Source organism: Pseudopipra pipra, chromosome 5 (genome assembly GCF_036250125.1).
Source record: "Pseudopipra pipra isolate bDixPip1 chromosome 5, bDixPip1.hap1, whole genome shotgun sequence".
NCBI classification, from domain to species: Eukaryota; Metazoa; Chordata; class Aves; order Passeriformes; family Pipridae; genus Pseudopipra; species Pseudopipra pipra.
Window position 1 is genome coordinate 15,984,854 of NC_087553.1, and position 18,795 is coordinate 16,003,648.

At 36.4% G+C, this 18,795-nt stretch overlaps 1 protein-coding gene across 4 annotated transcripts in view; it reads left to right on the plus strand.

Annotated features, from left to right (window-relative positions):
- The window catches only part of DNM1L (dynamin 1 like), a 36,191-nt gene extending 18,009 nt beyond the window's left edge, over nt 1–18,182 (plus strand). For 2 of the 4 annotated variants that reach the window (XM_064654680.1, XM_064654681.1), the window contains 17 exons: nt 648–694; nt 1,751–1,822; nt 2,397–2,483; nt 3,089–3,251; nt 4,601–4,721; nt 5,345–5,476; nt 5,736–5,942; nt 6,142–6,262; nt 7,605–7,760; nt 7,867–7,956; nt 8,872–8,964; nt 10,760–10,816; nt 11,991–12,068; nt 14,317–14,484; nt 15,131–15,240; nt 16,063–16,222; nt 17,292–18,182. In XM_064654680.1, the coding sequence (XP_064510750.1) occupies nt 648–694; nt 1,751–1,822; nt 2,397–2,483; nt 3,089–3,251; nt 4,601–4,721; nt 5,345–5,476; nt 5,736–5,942; nt 6,142–6,262; nt 7,605–7,760; nt 7,867–7,956; nt 8,872–8,964; nt 10,760–10,816; nt 11,991–12,068; nt 14,317–14,484; nt 15,131–15,240; nt 16,063–16,222; nt 17,292–17,348 (1,919 nt within the window). In that variant the 3' untranslated portion in view covers nt 17,349–18,182. The remainder of the gene's footprint in view (nt 1–647; nt 695–1,750; nt 1,823–2,396; nt 2,484–3,088; nt 3,252–4,600; nt 4,722–5,344; nt 5,477–5,735; nt 5,943–6,141; nt 6,263–7,604; nt 7,761–7,866; nt 7,957–8,871; nt 8,965–10,759; nt 10,817–11,990; nt 12,069–14,316; nt 14,485–15,130; nt 15,241–16,062; nt 16,223–17,291) is intronic. The other 2 variants (XM_064654683.1, XM_064654682.1) reach the window with 1 other exon arrangement.
- The last annotated feature ends 613 nt before the right edge of the window (nt 18,183–18,795 follow it).

An 18,795-nucleotide genomic window follows, 5' to 3' on the forward strand; every position in this document is an offset into this window, starting at 1 on the left:
CTACGAAGCAAGAATTGACAAAACCTCCTTTGCTGTTTCTGGGACTGCTCTTGCACAGCCCCCAAGTAATTCTGGACTTAATGTGGTGACTGACAAGAGTGAAGATGTTTGGTCCTTGACAGATTTGGGAAGAGACATGTTCTCCTAAGGCTTCTTTGTTATGCAGAATTCTTATGTATTTTCTGTTTGCTTGGTTTTGGTCCCACAGGTTTTTCTAACTTTTTCTTTCAGCTGAAATTTGATCTCGCTTGCATGGTAAAAGAAAAGAAGCTACAAGCCATCATTTTTTTTTCCAGGTTTTTTAAGCTATTGCTAATAATTCTTTTGTTTTCTGTTACAAGCTGATATTTGCTGAACTAGACCATTTCTGAAAGATTGTAGGACAGCTGATTGGCTCAGTCACAATTAGGAAGGTGGACCTTATGTAAGAGAGACAAATTAAACATAGTAATGAGCTTTAAATAGGCAGAATCATTAATGTATTTATACTGAGCTATTTAACATCTAACTGTAGAAAGCTAACTAATTTTTCTTTTACTGCTTTAAAAAAATAAAATCACATTGTAGCTTTCAACAGTCAGGCTCTTGGAAAAATGTTATTGAAACATCTACTTCCTCTTCCTCATGTATCAATTCTTTGTTTTCAGAGGTAGATGCTGCAGAATGGGGCAAATTTCTTCATACCAAAAATAAGGTATGTTTATTCTGATGATGGAGTAGCACTGTCATAAATATGTTAACGTATATATATGTAATTCTATTATCTCTTTCCTTGACTTTCCCAAAAAGGAGATTATTCTGCCTGTTATACTATATGTCAGAGTATTGAGGATTTTGTGTTTTGCTTTTTATGAGTAGAAAATTTTTGGAAACATAAAATACTTGTTGTGTAGGTCATTGATTCTGCTGAGTTATTTACCTTATGTGTTATTTTGTTGATTATTCTATTTCATGCATTGGCAAAATTAGAATGGACATGGCAGAGACAAGGATATGTATAATCACAAGTCATTTCAGTCCACTGAAGAATTGGCAACTTCAGAGATTTGTTAGAAAGCTATGAAAAAGAAGGAATGTGCATCAGGGTTTGAGGAGCAGAAGCTGAGATGACCAAGGACTTAAATAAGAGAGTCAAAGCTAAATTCTTTGCTTGAAGAAAGTCATACTCTTGTTGGCAGATGAATTACATAAGTGTTTATTACTTTAAACAGTGCTAGGAATGGAAGGAAAGCTAGAGAGGATTGTAGAGGGAACCTGTGCAAGGGCAGCTCTGTGCTAACTTATTTTGGATTGGTGGAAGGAGAACAGTTCTGACAAGAGTGGAAAAATGTGAAAATGAAACTCTGCCCTTATTCTCTTCAAGATGAGAAGGGTTTGAGGCTTCATGTTTTTTTAACTTAAAAGGATTGCAATTAGGTTCTAAGTGGAATTAAGTGTTTGCATTCTCTTTAGGTGAACACTAGTTAATAATGTGTCTGACATTGATGCATCAAAGTGCTAACAACTGCCATCTCACAGTTTTAGTCAACAGACTAAATACTGTTTAACAGATTCCAATTTCTGTAATTTTTAGCTCTGATGATTCCTGTTAACATCAGCTTAAGGGCTAATAGTAATTCTTATTTTTTCTCATATTCTGTATACTTAAGAGAGTTTTTCACTGTCTCTTGGAGAAGAGAGCATTGTTTTGCAATTAGGTAACTGGATGCTATCTTTGATTTTTAAACATTTTGTTTCTTCCTTACTTCAGATCTATACAGATTTTGATGAAATTCGTCAGGAAATAGAAAATGAAACAGAGAGGATTTCAGGAAATAATAAGGTAAATGTACTGTCCATCTTTGTCTTTCCATAAATTCTCTTGCTGTTTGAACTTCTATTTAAACCTTTTTTAAACAGTTTTGGCAGCTAGAAGTGAAAACATTTGCAGAAGTGAAAACATTTAACAATGCAATGCTGCAAGCAATGCTACTTGCTATCTTGACATTTTTTCACTGTGTCCATGAGCTAAATGACTTCAGATAAAAGACAGAGAATTGTTAATTTACTTCAAACTTGTGTAATAATAGTGCAAAAAATGAACTTTTAGTTAAACTTGCTTTCATTTTTCCACATATATGGCTTAATGTGTAATTATAAAATTGAGTATTCTATTCTTGCATATCTATATAATCGCTCACATATAAAAGCTTTTTTGCATTTTATGATGGAGAAAACAGGGCTGCTGCCAAATACAAAGAAATTAGTTGACAGATGTGTCTGGCTTCTTTTCCATACCATGTAGGTGTCTGATGAAAGAAAGTTTTCTAGTATGTAACTACAGCTTTTGGTTTTCTCAATGATGCATTTAAATAACCCAGTACAGTAATTATTTTTTATTATTAATATATTTCTAGGGGATCAGTCCTGAACCTATTCATCTTAAGATTTTTTCAGCTAATGTTGTGAATCTGACTCTTGTGGATTTACCTGGAATGACAAAGGTAAGGTGCAGAATCCTTCTTTTCTGGCTCACTGTGAACGGTATTTTTGAACAAGGTGTGCATGTTCACTCTTTGGCATTATCCTGTTTGTTAGATAGACAGCTTTCCTCAGGTTTAAATAGTGTTATATAAATTCTCTGTCTTCTGGTGTGAGATTTGGGTTTGTGATGCTCTTTGCTGATGTAAGAAGTAGAGTTGCTTAAGGTCTTCCTCTTTCTATATACAACCCATTGGAAGCGTTGTGTGGGCTGCACGTTCCTTTTCAGAGAAGAGGTAGCACTCCAAGTCTCAGAGCTGTTCCTGCAGGTAGATGAGCACTTGGCAAGTTTGAAAATGTTTTCCACATTGCTCCTCCAGAAGTTGCCATGTGTGTTTTGTGTAAGAAGTTGTACAAAGTGAGGATACACTAGAGGAAATGTTGAGGTCCTGTTTGTTCAGATTTTGTATGGAATCATTTTCTGTGACTTGAAGATGACAAGATGATTACTTTCCCTGCCCGTGCACACCCCCCCGACTCTGCCAGTTGTGCAGGTGGTTCTTGGACACCAAGTCTCACACGGGCATAAACACACAATTTTGAACAGTTCTGTTTTGTTTTTCTCTAGGTGCCTGTTGGTGATCAGCCTAAGGACATTGAACTTCAAATAAGAGAGCTAATCCTTCAGTTCATCAGCAACCCAAACTCGATTATTCTGGCAGTCACAGCCGCTAACACAGACATGGCAACCTCAGAAGCACTTAAAATAGCACGTGAGGTGGATCCAGATGGTAAGCAGCAAAACTGGATGCTGTAACTCAAATTATTCTTTAAATTAGATCCTAAAGTAAAACTGAAGTTGTTTGGGCAAAATGTAGTAAGAAAAGCAAATGTCACCACGTTTCCTAGAAAATATTATTTTTATATTTTCTTAAAGGCTTTTTGCTGCAGTGTCTGCAACTCAGGAAATGCTGGGATGAATTAATATCTGACAGATTTCTGGCTTATGAACATGTAGTCATAAGAGCTACTTCTGTTTTCACAGCAGCAAATGATATTACAGAATATTGGGGGTTTTCAGAGTTTTAATAGTTTACAGAGGTCTGTTAGGGCAATTTCATGTTTTATTGTTCAGTGTTGTTTATTTTAGTAGAGAAAATACACCATCCTGTTCTGCAGCTAGCAATTGACTGTCTAGCTGTTAGTTTAGTGACTTTAGTAAGATTAAGATTAATATATACTGTTAGTATCCATTTTTATGCCCTGCATTTATGTGACAGAACTGACTTGATTTGATTTAATCTAAAAAGAGGATTATCATTTTATATTTACCTCCTAATTACTTTGGAACAGATCTGAAGCTGCTAGATGCCTGCTTTTTGCTTTTGGAAAGTGCTATCAGCACCACTGACTAACAAATGGCAGTGTGTGATTTGAAAGAATATGGAATAGTACACCTGGAAAATAGATATACAGAAATTAGGCTAAAATTTAGTGTTACGCTTTACCCTCGAATTTTTCTTCCTATAAAGTGTAACATTTATTGTTTATTTTCAAATTCCAAATCTGCTTTGGCTTGTGTCATGGTTTGAGATAGTCCCCAAATCCAATTCCTCATAACCTCTGCTGGCAGTCTGCTTAGTCAAATTTTCCTAGTTCAAGGTAGCAGACCTCTTTTAATTTATCCCTGTAAAGATTATTGACTGTGTCTTTTGGATCACTTCCTAGAATTCTGAAACTTAAAGGTCTGGAGCAGCAGATCATGTTGCAGGTTCAGTAGGAGTAGTGGTATGTAAGGAGAACTTGAATTACTAAAGTAGTTAGCCTCACATGAAAGTTTCAAGACCCAAGAACTTACTGATTTCTCTGAGATGCTGGTTTATTTTTATTTTTTTTTTTAGACTCAAAAAGTGTGTTATATTTTAACGAAGAAGTTCTTGGCACTTTTTTTCAACCCAAGAGCTCAGGAAATATTAAGGTCCCAGACAAATCCTGTGCATATTAGCCTCCTTCCTGGTTTAGATGTGCAGTATTTACCTATCTAATGAACTGAGGTCACTTTTTTCTTTACTTTGCTGTATTATGTGTTTTAGTTACTCTGATCAAAACAAAGCATCCCTGTGTTTTTTCCTTTTGATAGGTCGAAGAACCCTTGCTGTTATCACAAAGCTGGATCTCATGGATGCTGGCACTGATGCTATGGATGTCCTCATGGGAAGAGTGATTCCAGTCAAACTTGGCATCATTGGAGTAGTGAATAGGTCTGTCTGGGCGTGTTGATGCTATTTTTAAAACTGTGTTACTATGAAGTAATGCTTTCAGCCTTTTTAACCATGAACATAGTTTTAAGAATAAGGTGAGAGTGTTGAAATAAACTGAATAAGCAAGCGAGGAGCTTGTTGCTCGCTTCTCAAAAGCCTTTGTTCTTCCACTCAACCAGCTGCTAATTTGGAAAGGAGTAGAAACACTTCTTCCAAAAGAACTGTAGTGTCAGCACTTCTTTCCACTGTTGTTCTTCAGCTTGAGGAACGCTTCTGCTCAGCTGTTCACATTAGCACTGATCCAGTACAGATCCCCCCGTGTACATTAGTGCTAACTGCATATGGCTACAGCACTGTTCACTTCAGTTTTTGCTTTAGCAAGGCCAAATCTCATGTGGTTTTGGTAAAAGCATTGCTTAGTCTGTGTACAACTGCTCCCCATACTGATTTGTTGACTATGCTGCATGGAACAAAAATTAAACCTTTTGAAGTCTAAAGAAGGTTAGTTATGTGTGTAAAGCAAAAAAATCAGTTGTTAGATGTCCTGTCCAGACAAGCAGAAATGTGAATTTTTTTTACTTTGCATCTGTTAACCGGTGTGCAACTCTGCTTTTTCCCTTCAGGAGTCAGTTGGACATTAACAACAAGAAGAGTGTGGCTGATTCCATTCGTGATGAGTATGGTTTTCTCCAAAAGAAGTACCCTTCCCTAGCCAACCGAAACGGAACCAAGTATCTTGCTAGAACATTGAACAGGTATTACTCTAACCTGTAAACTGATGTGTTAGAAATATGTGCAGACCTTTCTTTTTACCTTTAGTTTCTCTTTTGGTGCTGTAGAGCATTGAGGAAACCTCTGATTCCAAACTTTGATTCTCAGTTTTTGAATTTACTGTAATTTTTCTGAGTAAATGTTTTCCTTTGGTGATTATTTTTGTCTCTTCTCTGTTCTGATGGAGATAATAATACTGAAACCTTTCCTTCCTGCTAATGAGGGACTGTTTTTTATTTTTAGACTACTGATGCATCATATCAGGGATTGCTTGCCAGAACTGAAAACCAGAATTAATGTTTTAGCTGCTCAGTACCAGTCTCTACTGAACAGCTATGGAGAACCCGTTGAAGACAAAAGTGCTACTTTATTGCAGCTTATTACCAAATTTGCCACAGAATATTGTAACACTATTGAAGGAACAGCAAAGTACATAGAGACTTCAGAGCTGTAAGTATCAAATGTTTTCCTAGAATACTGACTGAGTAGTTAGATTGACCCAGTGCCTCTTACTGGCTTTCACTGGCAATAGTATTACACTGGAGCATAACAGACTCAAACATGTTTTGAATCCAAGCAACTGTAAAAACTGCTTGCAATTAGAGCTTTTTTCTTGTTTGTTGCTTCAGTTGCTATTTTACTCTTTCAGATGTGGTGGAGCCAGAATCTGCTATATTTTTCATGAGACCTTTGGAAGAACTTTGGAATCTGTTGACCCGCTGGGTGGCCTTAATACAATTGATATTCTGACTGCCATTAGAAATGCTACCGTGAGTGTTCTTCTGTATATCTAAGTGCTGTGGCTGTATGTTGGATAGGAAGATAAGATTTCAACAAATTTGTGCTTCTTCAGTCCTGTGAATTAAAGATCTCAGCTTAATGAGTTAATATAAAGAGGCTGAATCCTGATTTTTTAGTACTTTAAGTGGAAAAATTACAATATCCAAATTTGGAGACATTATTCTATATGGAATGAGTTTAATGTGAATGGTTACATCTTCTTGCTGTTATTTACAGGCTGAAATAAAGCACAGGCCCAGCTTTGGCAGCTCTGTGCTGAAGCTGTTATATATTACAGAAATGGTGATGGAAGACTGCCTCTGGTCTTATATTGCATTTAGCACTTCTGTTAGTTATGACAACTCAGTCTGAGATGTATGGGCTAGGACACAGTCAGATGTTTTAATTCCGTATAAGGCACACAACTTTGCAATGGTTCAGTGTTTGCATGACAGATTTGGTTTCTTGAGAATATGGGAATTGGTATTGCTAAGAATTAACACAGTAAGCTCACTTTTAAATTTTGTAGAATATTATATATAGAATGTTCACTCCTTAGAGCTTGACTTTATGTGTCAGACATGTCAGTCTGCTTTTGTGCTGTGTCCTGTTGGGTGTGGATAGACAGTCAGGTTTCTGCATGGTCTTGGAGCTTGTGAGGTGCTCTGCAGCAATGATTTGTGTGCATATTCTATCCTTCTATAAATGTAAAATTAAAAAATAGTGTTTAGTAACAAGAAAGAAGTCATGTTTTTATGTGACATATAACATCTTTGTGTTTCTTAAGCTCATTTAATTAAAAAAAAAAAAAGAAATTTCAGATAAAAAATGTTTTGTGTGTAGCTAGGCATTAATCTGTATGGTGATAAATGAAATTATCCCAAACTCTGTAAATCAGTGACACTGAAACCCACCTATCTTGTTGGTGTGGTATTGTATGCCCAGGAGTGTCAAATAAATGATGGCAATATTTCTCTCCAAAATTAATAAGAAAATGTCTTTGCCTTTATAATAAATTTCAATTAAACTTGGATCCACAAATGTGAAAAGAATTGTTCAGAGTTGTAAGCCTAGGGTGACAGGAGTAGCTGGAAATCTCCCAAGATTCTGTAAGGATGCTTGTTAATCATTGTTTAACACAGAGTTTGTCTTAAAGATAACAACTTTATAGCTTTTATTTTTAATTATTCTTGTAACAGATCTTGAGACCTGTTCTGAGTGTTGGGTGTGAGCACTGTGACCTGATTTACTCTGGGCTTCATCAGATGCTGCTTAGAAATGCATCTTGTTTTAATTCACAGTTTAGCAGCTTTTTCCCTCCTTTTGAACCAGGGTCCCCGTCCTGCCTTGTTTGTTCCTGAAGTTTCATTTGAGTTGCTGGTAAAAAGGCAAATCAAACGTTTAGAAGAGCCCAGCCTGCGCTGTGTGGAGCTGGTTCATGAAGAAATGCAGAGGATTATCCAGCATTGTAGTAATTACAGTACCCAGGTAAAAATGCACGTTTTAGAATTAGGTTTGTAATCGTTGGTTTGTCCCCCCACTTGCTTAAGAACTTCGGGAAGTCATATCAAGCAAATTTTTGGTTTGTTTTCAGGAATTACTGAGGTTTCCTAAATTGCACGATGCCATAGTTGAAGTAGTAACCTGTCTTTTGCGTAGAAGACTTCCTGTCACAAATGAAATGGTAATTTTCCATCTACTCTAATTTTGCTGGTAAAAATGTGTGGTTTTTGGAGCCTTGTTGCTTTTGTTTGTAGTGTCAGGAACCCAGGTCTTTACAGGAATCTTAACTTATATTTGTTAAATAGCTAGTTATTTAAATCTACATGATTTGAAACTTCTTCTATATTAGAATATTGATTCAGAAAAAGCAAAGGGGTGGGGGGATTCCTCTTCAGCTTATTGTCCCCTTTGACAATTTCCCAAAAAGAATTTTACTAAAACTTCAATTCTACACTTCCTAGTCTCTCTGATATAGTGTATTTCCCTCCCTTCTAACAGAAGCTGTGCATTAACTGTGAAGTTTGGGATGCAGTGATGAAAATTAAATTATAGACCTTATTCTGTGTGTTTTGGGGACTTGTAGTGCCCTTTAGCTAGTGAGAACTAAAAATTCAACTTCTAGCTTTGAGTAAATATGTTTTAATATAAAAGTCTGATTTGGACTGCTTATTGGGGAGGAAACAAAGTGTTTCAGTTATTGACTCTGATGTGAAAAGCAAAATTTGCTTTGTATGCTCACTATCCCCCCTAGTGAGTCATCTCCCACTGGTTCACATGTTATCTGTGTTTTTTATATAGTTTACACTCATTAGATTGTTGAGTTTTGGTTTTTTTATTGCTGAAGAGGGGTTAGCTTGATGAAGGTAACAAGTTAAACTGATGTAACATCCCATGTGGCTGAAGGACTGAATGAATTGTGATGAATAAATGAATTCTCTTCTTGCCTTCTGGTCAGAACTTAAGTGTCCTTGGGCAGTGAGAATGGCTTTTGCTATGGACAGTTAGACCACACTTCCCAGCACTGTAGATCATTGCTCCTCACTAGCATTAGATTTGCCAACAGAATTTTTGAACTGTGAATGTCATTGCATTGCAGGTTCATAATCTTGTGGCCATTGAGTTAGCTTATATCAATACCAAACATCCAGACTTTGCTGATGCCTGTGGTTTAATGAATAACAACATAGAGGTGAGAAAATACATTTTTTTGACTACTTTAAATGAAAGCAAAATTGATAAAATAACAAATGATAACAAATGCTTCAAGTTGTTTCATTGAAGCACATTTCTACATTTTGGGGTATAAAAATGTGATATATTACAAATATGGTGTATACTCTTGTGATCTGTGGATTTGTTAGATTTCTGTTGCTTATTACATTGAGGAACAGTGGTTGATGTTTAATTGAAAGAATTCTGCCTGTTTTTCAGTCTGGAAAATAAGACAGGCACCTAATTGAGTACTGGCTATTAAATGAAATTTTTGTAAGAGGAAATTTAAAACTGTGGTTGTGAACTACCACCTAATGTTGAAGTAACTGCATTTTGTCTCTGACACAATGTATCAATAATGTTCCTTTCATTTGTGAAAGGATAATACAAGTATTGTTTTGTCTGTTCAGATTCTAATTTCTGCTTGCTCTTGGCGTTGTTCATGAATCTGTGTTACCAAACTTCAGTCTCCCTAAGACATTTTCTCCATCAGCCTCTCATCAGTAGTTCTTCTGTTTTTCAAGCCCAGCTTTGATTAATAATACTTGTTGCTGTCATCATCCTATACAAGCAGTTCTAGAACTGTTCTGCTGGATGGATTCTTCCAATCTGATTTCGTTGCAATATTTCATCCATCTGGCTAAGAGCTAATTCACTCTGTGTTTATCCAACACGTTGTTTTTATATCACAGAATCATAGAATGATTTGGGTTGGAAGGGACCTTGAAGATCATTTAGTTCCAACCCCCCTGCCATGGGCAGGGACACCTTCCACTAGACCAGGTTGTTCAGAGCCCCATCCAACCTGGCCTTGAACACTTCCAGGGATGGGGCATCCACAGCTTCTCTGGGCAACCTGTGCCAGGGCCTCACCACCCTCACAGTAAAGAATTTCTTCCTAATATATAGTTTTAACTTACTCTCTTTCAGTTTGAAGCCTTTCTCTCTTGTTCTGTCACTACATGCTCTTGTAGTGTTCTGTTTTTAAATGTTTGTTAAAATTTAAACTCTTTATTTTTAATCTTTTACTTTCTTCTCTGCATAAATCTTGTTTTAACTGGGTATGCAATTGAATTTGCCTTGATAGACTGCTCTTTAATCTAGTTCTGAAACAATGTGTATGGAAACTGCTTTGAGTACAAATGTCAAGACTTTGTGAAGTTGAACAAGAAAATTATTGTATTATCGTGTGTTACTGAAACTAGTTCTTTCCTAACATTTTTCTGAACAGGACATGGAATTTTTGAAGAACCAAACCATGTAAAACACCCTAACCTTACTTACTGGACAATCAATTCTTAATTTCAAGAAAAATGAGATCTTTTTGTCCTAGTTGCTTCAAATCTTGTTTTGCTATGAAGCGAATTTTGCCTCCTTCTTTCCTTGGGCTAATCATGTGCTGGCCATGGAATCAAATCCTTTAGATTACTTTGAATATTTAATGTTTAGTGAGAGCTGTAGGGGTATTTATGCTGAGCCAAATTGTGTAGCTTTGATGTTGTTTTTTAAAGGCTCAGGTTTTGATTATGGAGCCTGTTGCAAAAATTTTTGCAAAACTTTTTATAATGAGAATTTCGTTTTGACCAGGTAATTAAAGTAGTTTTATCCAAATAACCAAGGTTTCATAGGACCATAGTATTACTGCATGACACTGGTTGAGATGAAATTACTAGTTTTTGTCTCTAAAATGTTAAGTCTGTAAAATATGAATCTTGCCTATGTGTTGATACAGAGTAATACATAATTGAGGTCTTGCTGGATTGTTTTTAAAGGAACAAAGGCGTAACAGGTTAGCTCGGGAATTGCCTTCTGCTGTGCCACGAGACAAGGTAAGTAAATGTTGGATTTTTTTATTTATTCATTTATAGTTTAATGCATTCTCCTTGATCCAATCTAAGTATTGGAAACTTTGATATGCTACCCTAGTAACAGTCTTGGGAGCTTCCAAGTATTGACTTTTTTTCCTTCAATTTCATAAGATAAAAGCAGAATGTCATTTTCTTATAAAGATGCAATTTTTTGGGAGGTTTTAAATCTGGCATTTTTGAAGACTTGTCTATAAATTTAATGTTACACTTACTACTTGAAGGTCATCTGAGGTAAGGGGTAAAATGCCTGCAGGTGTTAAAGATGGGGTCAGAACTTGCACGCTTAAGTTTACAGCTGAGATACACTAATTTCTAAAGATTAACAAATGATTTAAAGTATCCAGTGTGCCAGCATAATGACTTTGTGGTTGCTTTTTGATTTTTTTTTAAGTCACCCTTAAAACTGCAAGTTATTGCAGCCTTGCTTTCTTTGAGAGAAGATGGTGGAGGTGACATTTTCAGTATTCTGTATTCTGTCTCTGGAGCTTGCTTAATTTTACCAGGTTTTGGATTAGTGCAATGACAGGTACATACATGTGTGGAAGAACCAACCAAGTGTCATGGAAAATGTTGTCTGGCTGTAGAAGAGTGGTCTGACAATAAGCTGGAATTTTAGACAGTTATTTAACATTATGTGAAGTATTTAGTATTCGAAGATACAGAGCATAGTTTAAACTCCTCACAAGGTTGTAACAGGAGTTTCTACAGCTGATAGAAATTGGTTCATTAAGGTTGTTAGCTTTAAAAGTGAGACCAAGTTCCAGAATGGATCTAATACTGGCTTTATTCAGTATAAGACAACTGATGGACGAACTGGGAATTTAGGGTAGCTATCTAGAGATTGCGTTCAGTGCTCTTTGATCCTTCTTTTTATTGACTTCATCTTTATATCATCAGTGTAGGAGCTGAAATGAAATTGAAGGTCAGATAATTCAAAAGTCTCTTAACTATCTTGAAGATGCCCTTTTTTTGCTTTTTTTCTGCTTATATAACAGTTATTCTTGCAAATTCAAAATATTTCTTTTCTGGATTTTGAAAGACTTAGGTAAAAGTGTATGAAATTTGCTAGGTAGATTTGGTGGTCTTCAGTTGAATTTTTTTTTCCCCCCCTCCCTGCATTTTTTACCTTCCTTAGTCTACTAAGGCTCCAGGTGCATTGCCACCTGCTTCCCAGGAGACTGTTACTGCTGCTTCTGCTGAGGCTGATGGCAAGGTCTGTCTTGATTTCTCCTCTAAGCACTGCATGCCCGTTTCTGTTGTGGTGCCCTGCAGAAAGGAAAGCAGTTTGGATTTAGCGCTTTGTCACTGACACAGTTTCCCTCCCCACTGTGGACTACTTGGCACTGCTGATTTCAGCACGTGCAGTGGCAGGTAAAGATGTGCCATTAGGTGGCAAAGTCACTGCTTTCTGTTTGAACTCTTGGTTGCAATATATTGTGGTGCAAGAATGCAGCATAATTTGCCTCAAACTGTCAATAGATTGTTTGGTGCAACAGTATTGTAATCAAAAGTGTTCAGCATGGTTGTTAAACTGCATGTTTTTAATGTGTTGACAGTTAAAGAAGGAGGACAGAAGATAAGCTAAAATGTGAGTTTCCTGCTTCCTGCAGGGAATCCTTACAGGCTTTGTTCAAACTGAACCTCCTTTGTGTTGTTTCTCATAATTGTTGAATCCCTGGTTTACTTATATTTGTGAAATGTGTTCTGCAGTGTTTTTTTTACACTTCAGGTGTGATGTCTTTTGTGTTAAAATAACAGCTCATTATTACTGTGAAGGCTTTTTTGCTAATGGCTTTGGCTTGCAGTCAGAAAAGATGGGAAGTCACAAGTTGTGTATTGGGAGTACCAAGAGGACTCAGGCTTTCTGCTTCACTGCATATGCACATTCAGCTTTTAATGCAAAGCTGCCATTTCTGTCTTCAACAAAGTAGTTCAAGTCAAAATCTAGTCAATAGTAGAGTTTTAACTATTATTTCATCAGTGTTTTAGAGGTTCTGATATGCTGTAAACATTAGAAAGAAATCAAGAGCTACTGTGAAGATACTGTTATGACTTAGAAAGTTCCAGGAAGCTGCCAGATTTGGTTTGCATTTCCCATAAAACCTGTCCTGTATTAGCTGGTTTCATGTTTTCTCTTGTGTAGCTTTCTTTCTGAAACTACTTTGGAGATAGACCAGGCTCCACAGTAATACGGAACGAGAGTGGCGTAGGGATTTTTGTCATTTTGAGTAGCTGTCTTGCAATCAGAAATAATGCAATGGAGCTTTCCTTGTCAGTAGTTCTCTCTTATTAACAGAGTTTGATTTGAATTCTTATAGTGTATTCTACAATGCCTCTGAACAGTTGTGCAATTTAAATAAAATTTCTGATGTGGACAGTTTAGCTGGGCTTCCTCTTAGTGTGCTACTGTTGCTATTCAGTTTTTTTGATATTCTATGCTTTGTTTCTCACTTTTTTTTTTTTTTTTTAGATTTAAGATCAGCCTGTGGTGTTTAATTGTAAACACAATAGATAAATTTAGCTTTTTTCCTCCTATATCTGAAAGAAGACATAAATAGTAGCGCAGAGCCTTGAATGTTTTTCAAACAGCAATAGATTTTAAAGCACAGTAGTAAATAGAACAGATATTAGGCTTATGGAAAGGTATGAAATAAAAATTGCTCCTGTTCCATATCAAAATAAACTGTTGGGTTTTTTAATACTAATTAACGTATGGTGGATACCATCCACTAATATTTCTTTTGCCCAGTGATTCTCAATATTTAAGAGCTGGGTGATATGTCCTTTTCTCAGGAGATCAGCGAGTCATTCTTTCTCTGGAACTTCCCACAAACTCTGATCTTCACTTCCAGAGGATGGAGATTTTTGTTTAGTTTTGATTTGGTACAAAAAGCCTTCTGTAAATTGAGGTCTGGCAGCACAAATGTGTTCATAGCTGTGGTACTTGGAAATAAAAATGTGCATGTTTTCTAGCTCTTATTGTAAGAAACTTCAGTTTGTATTTAAATAAAATACCAAAGAATTTAAGTTTAAGTATTGCAAGAGCTGTGGTGATCTTCAAAACACAGTTTCAGGATGATCCTGATAGAGTATAGGTTTTATTGCTCCAAGGATGTATGGTCAAAGTGGTAAAAGCCAAATTATTTAGGAAGACCACTCCATATTTCATAAGTTATTTATAGACCCTTAAAATGCTGGGGAGCTTCTCTATGTGAGACATTTTCATACCATTATTTGAAAGAATATGAGTTTTAAAAGCTTTCATTTTACTGGGACCTTGTGTCAGCTGTAAGCAGCAAAGGGAGAACAAAGGTGGGGAATGTGAAGAACAGAATGGTGGGAATATACATATGAAAATCTCATTTTTACTGAGTCTTATCTGTAGTGATTTGATCAGACACTGCTTTACAGTGCCCAAGTTCTAATTCTCCAATGCTTTTCTCAATGTGCTGTTTGTGCAGGCTGCTCCTGGAGCAGCAGATACATCTCAGGAGCCTGGGACAGGCAACTGGAGAGGAATGCTGAAACCCTCAAAAGCAGAAGAGGTATCAGCAGAGGAAAAATCCAAGCCAGCTGCAGCCCTACCTGCTAGTCCTCAAAAAGGACATGCTGTAAACCTGTTAGATGTGGTGAGTCATGAAAGACAAGTACCTGTTCTTTGTAGCTCAGGCTCAGCAAAGAAAACATCTGAATTCCAAATCTTGTAACTTTGCTACTAATATGTGATATCTTTGTAAAATAATTCCCATTACAGCAACAGGGATCTCTAGCCAGTCTCTTCTGCTTTCCTCCTTGCTCAGTCCTTCATCTCCCCCCTGCCTATCCCAGTTTCAACCTATGATTGGGATAACTGGCTTCCTTTTGCAAATCCTGTGCAAATGAACTCGTCTAGATCGTTCTTGTAGAGAAACAAATCTCATCTCAAATTCCTGCTCCTTCTTTGCTGAAGTTCAATTTTTATATTAGAGGAAAAGAATGAATTAAAGATAAAACTTAAATTAGATGGAGATACTTATGTTTGGAGCTTAGTTTCTTTAGTGAGCTTTAAAAAAAATGTAGTAGTGTTGCCCTCTGACCTTTGTCTCACAGATCTGGATTTTAATATGTCTCCAGTTTTATTTCTGAAGAATTAGAGGTTTGTTGCAAGACAGGTTACGTCTATCAAACTATCAGACTAAAAGAGCAATAGTTTATTTTAGTTTCCACAGTTTGAGTTTTATTTACACATGCAAATGAGCAGAATTGGTAAACTGAGGGTTTTATTTTTTTACATAGCCTGTACCTGTTGCACGCAAACTTTCTGCCCGTGAGCAACGAGATTGTGAAGTGATTGAACGACTTATTAAATCCTACTTCCTTATTGTCAGGAAGAACATTCAGGACAGGTAAGACAACTTTCTAGAAATATTGAAACCATACAAATATTGTGGTATCTCAAGAGTCATACATATTAATCTTGTTATTTTTATCATGTTTTTATGTTAGTAACAAGAAAGAAAATATATTTATTTTTTAGAAGGGAGAGCAGCAGTAAAACTTGAGCCTTCATAGAACTAAGAAGTTTGAAGAAGCACTTGCTTTCTCTAATGGTTTCAGTTCTGTATAATATTAAGTAAAAGGTTTAATTATTTAGGAGATGCCTGCTCTTCTGGAGGATGCTTCAATTCAGATGGATTATTTGCAGCAAATTATTGCAATGAACTCTAGGTGCTGTCTAGCCCTGACAGAACTTAGCTTTGCCATCCTGTCATTCAAAAGGGAAGGTCAGATAGGAACTACTGTGGCTGACCTTTCCAGTAGTTGGCTATAAGAATGGAAATAGCTTAAAGAGTTGTTTCTGCTGTCAGCAGAAAAATTTTGCTTAAAAATTGTCATACTTTCTTTTAACAAAGAATGATATAAACCTTTGCTTTGCTTGTATCTTTGTGGAAAGACCTAGCTTTGTATATATTTAGATTTTTATGTATGTGGGAAATTTTGGGGGAATACAGGAATCTGGAAACCAAAGTTTATAGCAGATTAGAGAGGCCATGGAAGTTTTAGTCTACCCAATAAACTAGTATCCTCAATATAATTTTTAGTATTTGATGACAGGGAAGTGCTATGTTTACCTTAATGTTTCTGCAGTGTTAGTACTATGTTACTACCTTCTTCAATCTGGAGCAGACCTGGTTTTGAATAAAGACATAATCTTTATGTTCTTGCAGTGTGCCAAAGGCAGTGATGCATTTTCTAGTGAACCACGTGAAGGACACTCTTCAGAGTGAGCTGGTAGGCCAGCTGTATAAATCCTTGTTGTTGGATGACCTTCTGACGGAATCAGAGGACATGGCACAGCGCAGAAAAGAGGCAGCTGACATGCTAAAGGTAGGAAAAAGATCAGGAGTTCATGGCAGTAGTTCACCATATAAATGTGAGATTTTTGGAAGACTTTTGCCTTCCTTTTTTCTTTGCTGCTTTTTTAAGAATATGCCAATGTATTACTTCTCTCTGCTAGAGGGATTAAAACTAATATGTGACCAGAAAGTATTATGTAGATTGAGTACTTGGGGAGAAGTAACTTAAACTATATTTTTGGCATAAAGCAGAAGATCTAATCTGGCGTTATCTTCCATTATACATTTGGTTTTAAAAATGTGCTTTTATTTAATTCTGTAGTTTTAAGTAGTGCTCTTTTGGGGGATTAAGCTTACAGTGTTTTAAGTGCCATTCATGTGTGTCATGCAGAGCCTAATGGCCAGTGGCTGGTGTCTCTAGACAGTGCCTCATAATGTAACAGTGGGAATGTTTGCACTCACCTCTGGTGACTGTGTACATCTGTATGACAGTCCTGATGACAGGTCCATGATAGTGAACTCTTCATTTCTTCATTGTTCAGTTATGTAGTGTGTCAGTGTCCACATCACCTGCATCAGAAATCTGCTGCTTTGCATTCAGGTGCATAAAAAAGGTCCCTCTGCCAGTTCAGCTCACTGAAGAAGTACCAAGAGGTGCTTCTTTTCATATGCAGTGTGGTCAGACAAGTGCCTATTTGAGACTGGATACCCTGACATACCACTCGTACAAACTCATAGCTCAGATTTCTCCAAATTTGAGTAATACTATAAATAATGTCAGTATCAGTTGGTATTATGAGTTTTTAAATCTGCAGTTTAGCAGACTACACTGCAATGAATGCTACAGAATGGTAAAAGTCATAAAAAGTAGGTGCAGATTCTCTTTTATTTTGAAGAGGTTTTAAAACATTAAAATTGTATGTGTTGAAAAAGCCTGCCCTTCTTGAAAATTTAATGGGTTGCCACTCATTTCATAATGAAATTGATTAGCTTAAAATAAGTTTTTAACTTTACACTTCCTAGACTGCTGCTGTTACCTCCCTGAGAAACCTCTACAAAAAAACTAACCAGCTCTGGCTTCTGTGTGTTTGTGTGTGCAGGCCCTGCAGCGAGCCAGCCAGATCATTGCAGAGATTCGTGAGACACATCTTTGGTGAAGACTGTATCAGCCACACTATTTATATGCATTGGAGGTTACATTGGCTTGAAAATTGCTAGGCATGGTATACGGAGTAGAATTTTTATTTATGAACTCTTATCTGTGTACTGCAACTGTGTAAATCTGCTCATGTAAAGACAGTTGGTTTGATTTGCAAACAGGAAAATATGCTGTATTTTGCAAAAGAAGTCGTATTTAATCCACATAATAAATGGCTCTAAATGTTTCCTTACCAGCTTTCTGGTGCAAATTAAAGCAGACCAAGTCTTCTGTCTCAGTGACAGTCTCATTTGAACTTGGGGAAAAAAACGTTCAAGTTCCAGTGCCTGACTTGCTAAACAGGTTGCCTGTGGTTAAGACGGCCGGTGTAGTCTTGTGGCATAGTTTTAAGCTGCTTTTACAATAGAAGTTTAAATACTGTGAAGAGAAGAAAGCACCGAGTATTTCCTTTCATGAATATATTGCATGCACTGTGACAGATGGAGGTATCAATTTTATAGCACAGTAGACATGTCGACTGTATTACTATGTATGTGTGTCCACATTATTTTTTTCCCCCAAATGTTTAAACTGCAGACAAAACGTTGAACTTGATTTAATGGAGTATCATGTAGGAAGAATTAGCCTGGAGCTTGTGAACAATAGCAGCCTGCTAAAAAGTGGGTGCAAAGGTTTTCATGTGCACTGGAGCTTGTGTATGAATGCTGGGGATTATAATCAGGTACAAGGACATCTCCCCCTTCCTCCCCCCTGGGACCAAGCCCCTGGACCATCCCATAGTAAATTTTGTTCTGGCAGAACTGAAAAATAAAAACGGATTTCAAAACTGTAATGGGATAATAAGTGTTTCTTTTAAAAACAGATTTAAGTTGGCCAGGGAGAAGGGGATCCCCACAACTTCTTTGAATTTTGGAATGTATGACAGTATGAAAGAAAGTCTGTGGAATTGGAATATTTATACCAGAGATTAGAGTTGCTTTTGAGGAAATTTTATTGTGCTGTAAGTAGTGCTTTCTTTTTTTTTTTTGGAGGACAATCGTAAAATAATGAAATTTTAGGTTGGAAATTAAGTTGATTTTTTTTTTCTTCTGATTATAATTCATACAGAAAACTATTGATCACACTAGCCTTTATAAAGTAAACATTTTAATTTTTATGAATAAAAATTTATTTAAACTCCAGCCAGCGCACTTGCATGTACTTTTCAAGCAAATTCACTCTTTTTGTATAAAGTGAAAATGTTTAGTGTTGTTGATATTTTATCTTTAACACAACTTGCATGAAAAATAGGACACTGCCCTTAACCTCCATGGCTTTGTGGTACTGGGCCAGTATAATGAGGTTTTTTTATTACCAAATGCACTTCCTTCTGCCTTTAATCAGTTAGAAATGGAATTCCTTTTGTAAGCTGCTAAAGATTGAAAATTTAAAAATTCAGTTTACAA